Genomic DNA, 5802 nt, shown 5'->3' with positions numbered 1-5802 from the left:
GTTCATGTCTGTTCACTTTAAAAGATGCCGTCACGCTCCCTCGCACACGATTGTCAAATGGTGGACGAAAACGCTAGCGAAGCCTGTTGACAAGGGTCGCTCGCTCCTCCCTCGATTTTCTGCCTTCTTGACAGACCATTGGGGACCGGCTCAAGCTGGCAGGCTCGATCGCATCCTCGCCACCTGCGGCATAATACCTGGAATTCCCAGGGAGATGCCTAATCATCTCTTTGCAGAGCGTTGGCTCGCGCCCTTCTCGGCATCACCCACATACCTCTACAAACGGTGGCGGCGTGCAGACGGAGTACATACGCACTACATGCCCTTTCTTGTATCTGCTCCTGCCTGAGCCGCGCTCGTGCATGCTGCAAGGCTGACGCGATCACACGCGCAGCCTTTCGCGCTCTCTCTCGCTCCTAAAGAAGCTCCCAGACAAGCAAGCGAGCCCCTCACTCGTGCCCCACGCTTCCCATCCCGAGGCTGCCAGAAGGCGACAAAGTCGACGTAGCGCTGTCTATTGACAGACAGTCTAACAAGCACAAGGAAGATGAAGAAAATGGGTGGCAAAAGTACACATCCAACTCATTTTTGTGTATTTATATGCTACTTTTGGAATCTAGCCGATCGGACGCGTGGTTCTCGCTGCACTTGCTTACTTGCTGAGGAAAGCATTGAGAGCCTGGATGGACATGCTCTTCGGCCGCTCGATGGGCATGCCGAGTGCACTGAGAAAGGAAGAACGCAATTGGAGTCAGCGAAAAAGCAAGAAAATCAATCACGAGCCCATGGTGGCGGAAACGCTTGCTCACCGGTCCCAGACGAGTTGCGGCAGAGCGCCGAGGGCGCGCGAGACGCCAAAGACGACAGTGTAGTACGAGAACTCGCTCATGCCGTACGAATACAGCACGCAACCACTGGCGGCGTCGACGTTCGGGAAGGGGTTCTTGGTCTTGCCGTGCTCGGTCAGCACGCCGGGCGCGACCTCAAAGACCTTCTGGACGAGCTGAACGATCGAGGCGCTCTGCAGCTCAGGGCGCTGCGATGCGAAGCGCTGCAGCGCCGTGAAGCGAGGGTCCGGCTGACGCAGCACCGCGTGGCCGTAGCCTGGCACGACGCGGCCGGACTTGAGCACAGACCAGAGGTAGTCGGTGATCTGCTCCTTGCTCGGGTTCTCCGAGACGCTCTTTTGCATGTCTTGCATGAAGCCACTGCCGGTGGGCGAGGGCAGTACGGGAAAAAAGGAAGAAGGAAAAACGAGTCAACCAACGCGCCGCATGCACGCCAATGCCGCAAGCGGAAAAGAAAGCAGATGCTATACGCACAGAACCTCCTGGTTGGCAAGGCCATGCAGGGGACCAGCAAGGCCGAGTAGACCAGCAGAGTAAGAGAGGAAGGGGTCGGAGAGCGCCGAGCCGACGAGGTGGGTGGCGTGCGCCGAAACGTTGCCGCCCTCGTGGTCTCCGTGAATCTGGTGGGGGCGTACAGTGGAGCGGGTCAGCCTACAATTTGTCTGTGCCAGCAAAGGGTGGGGAGAGAGCACTCACAGCAATGTAAAGACGCAGGTAGTCGGTCATGCCGACGCTGTTGCCGTAACCGATCATCTGCGAGTAGTTGCCGATCCAGTCCTTGCTGCTGTCGATGGCCTGCTTGCCGTCACCGCGGCCAAAGACGTTGTAGTAGATGCGCGCCGCGACAGCGGGGAGCTTAGCGATGAGCGAGATCGAGTCCTCGAGCGTTGGCTGCCAGTACTCGGTCTTCTTCATGCCCTTCTTGTAGCCCGCTGCAAACGCACTGTCGTGGTTGAGCGCAGCAACGGCGGCGGAGAACTGGGTCATTGGGTCTGCAAGGGAGAGCGCCGCGGCGTGGGCGTAAGGGATGAAACGCTGCCGTAGGCTATATGCGCCCATTCATGCTAGCACTCACGCATCGACTTGGGGAAGCTGTCAATGACCTTCTCGGCGTAGGCCGGGAGCGTACCCTTCGCGGCGAGCTCCTGAGAAAGGCCCTTGGTCTCCTCGACAGACGGAACCTTGCCGGTGAGGAGCAACCAGAGCATAGCCTCGGGGACTATGAGCGTGGGAGTACAAGTAAGCAGATGCAGAGAGCGAAGAGGTGGGCAGGTACACGTAGCTCTACGCCAATAATGACGATTCTCCGATTTGAAACTCACGCATCTCCTTGCCCTCCTGGCCAAGGTCCTTGGCGGTGGGTAGCTCCTTCTCGCAGTCGGGAATGCTCTTGCCGTGGAAGGTGATACCGGTGTCGGCGTCGAGAACTGAGCCCTCCCAGAGCCTGCCGAGACGAGCCAAGGCGGCACAGAGGTAAGAGTGGGGAATAGCGAGTCAAGACCAAAGCGTAGGTGAGTGAAGTGTACTTTGAGATCGCCAAGAAGCTCATGGTCTCTTTTGAAGCGAGGAAGCAGACTTACATGATCTTCAATCCGCGCATACCACCGAGGAGGTTGCTAACCTTGACCTCACCCAAGCTCGAGTCGGCGTGCTTGGCCTTGAGCTGCTTGAGCTGCTCTTGCTTCTCGGGGACGACCTCGGCGACGGCGTCAACGAGCGACTTGGTCGATGCGTACCGGACGCCAGCCAAGGCGGCAGGCTGCTGCTGGGCCTGCGCGGCGGCGCGGACGGCGGTGCGCAGGGCGTTGCGCTGGATGGACATCATCTTGGGGGGTTGCGTACGTTACACAAGTGGGATAGGGGCGGGGCCTCTAGAGCGTCCCAAGAAGAGTGTGCGGTGGGTGATGAAGGTGAGGGAGGGGGTGGGATGGGGGGAACGATGATGGAGCGACGGTTGCGTGAATAGAAGAACATCTCTAAATGGCAACGTATGAAAAGAAGAAAAGCCTTTGTGGGTTGGCCACACTATCGGTTGAATGACGACGGGTGGCGCCGGAGAACATTCGCGAGCGCGCTCTGACTGGTGCAGTGCCTCTTCGCACATTGATCACACGCGTTGGGCGGCGCCCCGGGCCACTGGTTCTTTTGAATGCCGAGCCGCCACGGGTTACAAACTCACAACCACAACCAAAACCACAACCACAACCACAAGAAGCAAAAGCAGCAAGCGCGTTATCTCGTCGCCGTGCTGTTGGTCGGCCGACCAGTATCAGTTTGGGAGGGTGTGGAAGGGGGATGTTCTCTCTGAGGGCGACGTCACAGGAAGAGAGATAAAGCGCAAAAAGACTATGCCCAGCCCACCTCAGCTTGGAACTAGCTGCCGGTTGCGAGCTGCCACGGTCTGACCAAGTGGGATGGGGGGGATTGATTTTGATTCTCCAGCTCAACAGTTTCGATTCAACCGGTGTCGAGCAGAACTCGGGAGAAGCGTACACACGGAAATCCCCGGAAGGGCGGAACGGCTCACAACAAGGTTGCAGAGCAGCGTGTTCAGTGTTGCACCGGCTGCTCGCTGGCGGGTGGCCCCTGCGCCCGGATCCGACCGAGGGGCCAAGGAGTGAATTGGAAGGGTCTGCAACCCTAGTTCAGCATGCGCTTCCCTGTGGCCTGCTGGGCAGCTGTTGCCAATGTGGGCTGTGGGTGGGTGTGGGTGGTGGGCGACGATGGACTCTGGCTCAGAGAGACAGAAGGAGATCGCGCACAGGCTGCAGAGAGAGTGGAGAGGGCGTTCCGCGGTGCAGGCAATAAATGCTATGCGTCTTATGTAGCAGAGCAGCATCGAGCTTGCATCGTGTAATTCTCTCCGTCCCGATCCGCTCCTGCAACGTCCCTGCCTCTCGCTGCTTGCTTCATCTGGTCCGTAAGATCGTGGAAGAACATCGCTCTGCACCGCTGCGTACGCACTTGACGTCCTCGAAGCCAAGCCGAGGAGAACAGAGAGAAAAAACGAAGAAGAAGAAGAAGAAGAAGAAACAAACTTCCCCGCTAGCAATCATGGCCTCACTCAGAACCCTGCTATCCACATCCACCGCCCGTCTCGGCGCGAGCGCGCAAGCCGGACACACGCTGGTGCAGCAGCGATGCAGCCTCAGCTCCTCATCCGTTGCACGTGCATCGTATGAGGACACGATCAAGAACATCCTCATCAACAAGGACTCGCGCGTCATCTGCCAGGGCTTTACCGGTAAGACGGTAAGTGCATCGCTTCTTTTCTTGTTCTTGTCTTGCAGCAGAACCAGAAGGCGGTGGAGGGAAAGTGCAGCCATTGAGAAGCACGTGTCCTCGTTGGCGTTGAAGAAATCGGTCTGAACTCTCTTGTCTGTATCGCACACGCACACGCCACTCCCAGGGAACGTTCCACTGCAAGCAGGCACTCGAGTACGGCACCAAGCTCGTTGGTGGCGTGTCACCTAAAAAGGCCGGCCAAGAGCACCTGGGCCTACCCGTCTTTGGCTCCGTGCGCGAGGCAGTTGCGGAGACAAAGCCGCACGCGTCGGTCCTGTACGTTCCGCCACCGAGCGCGGCGGACGCGATCATCGACGCGATCGAGAACGAGGTGCCCTTGATCGTCGCCATCACTGAGGGTATCCCGCAGGCGGACGAGATCCGCGTCGCGCACGCGCTGCGCAGCCAGAGTAAAAGCAGGCTCATCGGCCCCAACTGCCCCGGCGTGATCAACCCAGAGGGCTGCAAGATCGGCATCATGCCCGGCCACATCCACACGCCCGGCAAGATCGGCATCGTCAGCCGCTCCGGTACGCTCACCTACGAGGCGGTCAACCAGACGACCAACGTCGGTCTCGGCCAGAGCATCTGTGTCGGCATCGGCGGCGACCCGTACCCTGGCTCGACGACGCTCGACCTCGTCAAGCTGCTGCTGCACGACGACAAGTCCGAGGGCATCGTCCTCATCGGCGAGATCGGCGGCAGCATGGAGGAGGACGCAGCAGAGTACCTCGAGCAGTACAACAAAACACGCAAGAACCCCAAGCCTGTCGTCGCCTTTATCGCCGGCCGCACTGCACCGCCTGGCAGGAGGATGGGCCACGCGGGCGCCATCATCGCCGGCGGCAAGGGCGGCGCCGACGACAAGGTCCGCGCACTCGAGAGGGCTGGCGCCATCGTTGCGGACAGCCCGGCCAAGATCGGGGCGCTCATGAAGCAGGCCATGGTTGAAGCCGGTCTCGCGTAAATTTCTTCGGTCCCCCGCTTTCCCAAGTGTAAGCTTCAAGGACTCCCTCTTCTACCTTCTAGATGTAGACGTAGCACAGAAATCCCTAAAGGAACAGGTAATCAGACCACAGCACCGGCACACAGGCATGCTGTGTTGAAATCTTTGCGGCTCCGCATGATCGTGCATGCATTCTTGTAATACGGAGACAAACCCAGCAGCTCTCGGGCACAGGGGGGGCACAGTATCGAAAATGGTCGCGTGCATCGCACGCATCCGTTTTCACCCCACAAGTCCATGGGCGCGAAGCGTGGGTTCGGCCACCGCTTCATCACTGAATGATACGCCCCTCGCAGATGTCCAGCGCCTCGCGCAGTTGCTTGCGAGCGGTGTCGAGATCGTCGTAGTCCAGCGCGCTCGCCGCAAACTTGGCCAGCTTCTGCACACGCGTGCTCAGCAGGTGCGGCAGAGACTCTGGCATGGATTTGGGTGCAGACACAGGCGCCGGCGCGCCATTGATTGCCGTGGTTGCTGATAGTGGGGCCACTGCTGCTGGTGGCACAGAGACAGGGGCAGGGGGCACCGCGGGTGGGTGAACTGGCGGCGTGGAAGGCTGCTGCTTTGTTGCGTGCGGTAGCGGGGCGTGGTGTTGTGGCTGAGTCTGCTGGTGCGGTGGAGACGTAGGGGCCTCCGAGGTCGACACGAAGGACGGCAAGTGATACG

General features: G+C 59.5%; 3 protein-coding genes across 3 annotated transcripts; 1 reads left to right on the top strand and 2 right to left on the bottom strand.

The window, feature by feature from the left end:
• Positions 1–531: 531 nt before the first annotated feature.
• On the bottom strand, positions 532–2781 carry K437DRAFT_260382 (citrate synthase-like protein). Its single transcript, XM_013384328.1, has 7 exons — positions 2429–2781; positions 2171–2292; positions 1924–2067; positions 1545–1840; positions 1323–1468; positions 810–1208; positions 532–725 (listed from the first exon to the last, which is right to left on the bottom strand). The coding sequence occupies exons 1-7, from the start codon at positions 2671–2673 to the stop codon at positions 653–655; spliced, it is 1425 nt and encodes a 474-aa protein (XP_013239782.1). The 5' UTR covers positions 2674–2781; the 3' UTR covers positions 532–652.
• A 442-nt stretch (positions 2782–3223) lies between these two features.
• K437DRAFT_78336 (uncharacterized protein) lies at positions 3224–3845 on the bottom strand. Its single transcript, XM_013384327.1, has one exon. The coding sequence runs from the start codon at positions 3685–3687 to the stop codon at positions 3292–3294; it is 396 nt and encodes a 131-aa protein (XP_013239781.1). The 5' UTR covers positions 3688–3845; the 3' UTR covers positions 3224–3291.
• Positions 3846–3902: 57 nt separating this feature from the next.
• Positions 3903–5100, top strand: K437DRAFT_230214 (putative succinyl-CoA synthetase alpha chain, gdp-forming; the record flags this gene model as incomplete). Its single annotated transcript, XM_013384326.1, has 2 exons — positions 3903–4100; positions 4258–5100. 2 exons carry the CDS (start codon positions 3903–3905, stop codon positions 5098–5100), a joined length of 1041 nt encoding a protein of 346 aa, XP_013239780.1.
• Positions 5101–5802: the final 702 nt, after the last annotated feature.

Source organism: Tilletiaria anomala, assembly GCF_000711695.1.
Source record: "Tilletiaria anomala UBC 951 chromosome Unknown K437scaffold_219, whole genome shotgun sequence".
NCBI classification, from domain to species: domain Eukaryota; kingdom Fungi; phylum Basidiomycota; class Exobasidiomycetes; order Georgefischeriales; family Tilletiariaceae; genus Tilletiaria; species Tilletiaria anomala.
This window is presented reverse-complemented; position numbering and strand designations above follow the sequence as displayed.

Coding starts and splice junctions, on each gene's coding strand:
- K437DRAFT_260382 (XM_013384328.1), bottom strand. CDS start 2,673: ATGATGTCCATCCAGCGCAACGCCCTGCGCACCGCCGTCCGCGCCGCC. Junction 2,293..2,428: donor ATGCGCGGATTGAAGATCAT/GTAAGTCTGCTT, acceptor TCGTCTCGGCAG/GCTCTGGGAGGGCTCAGTTC. Junction 1,209..1,322: donor CTTGCCAACCAGGAGGTTCT/GTGCGTATAGCA, acceptor GCCCACCGGCAG/TGGCTTCATGCAAGACATGC.
- K437DRAFT_78336 (XM_013384327.1), bottom strand. CDS start 3,687: ATGCTGCTCTGCTACATAAGACGCATAGCATTTATTGCCTGCACCGCG.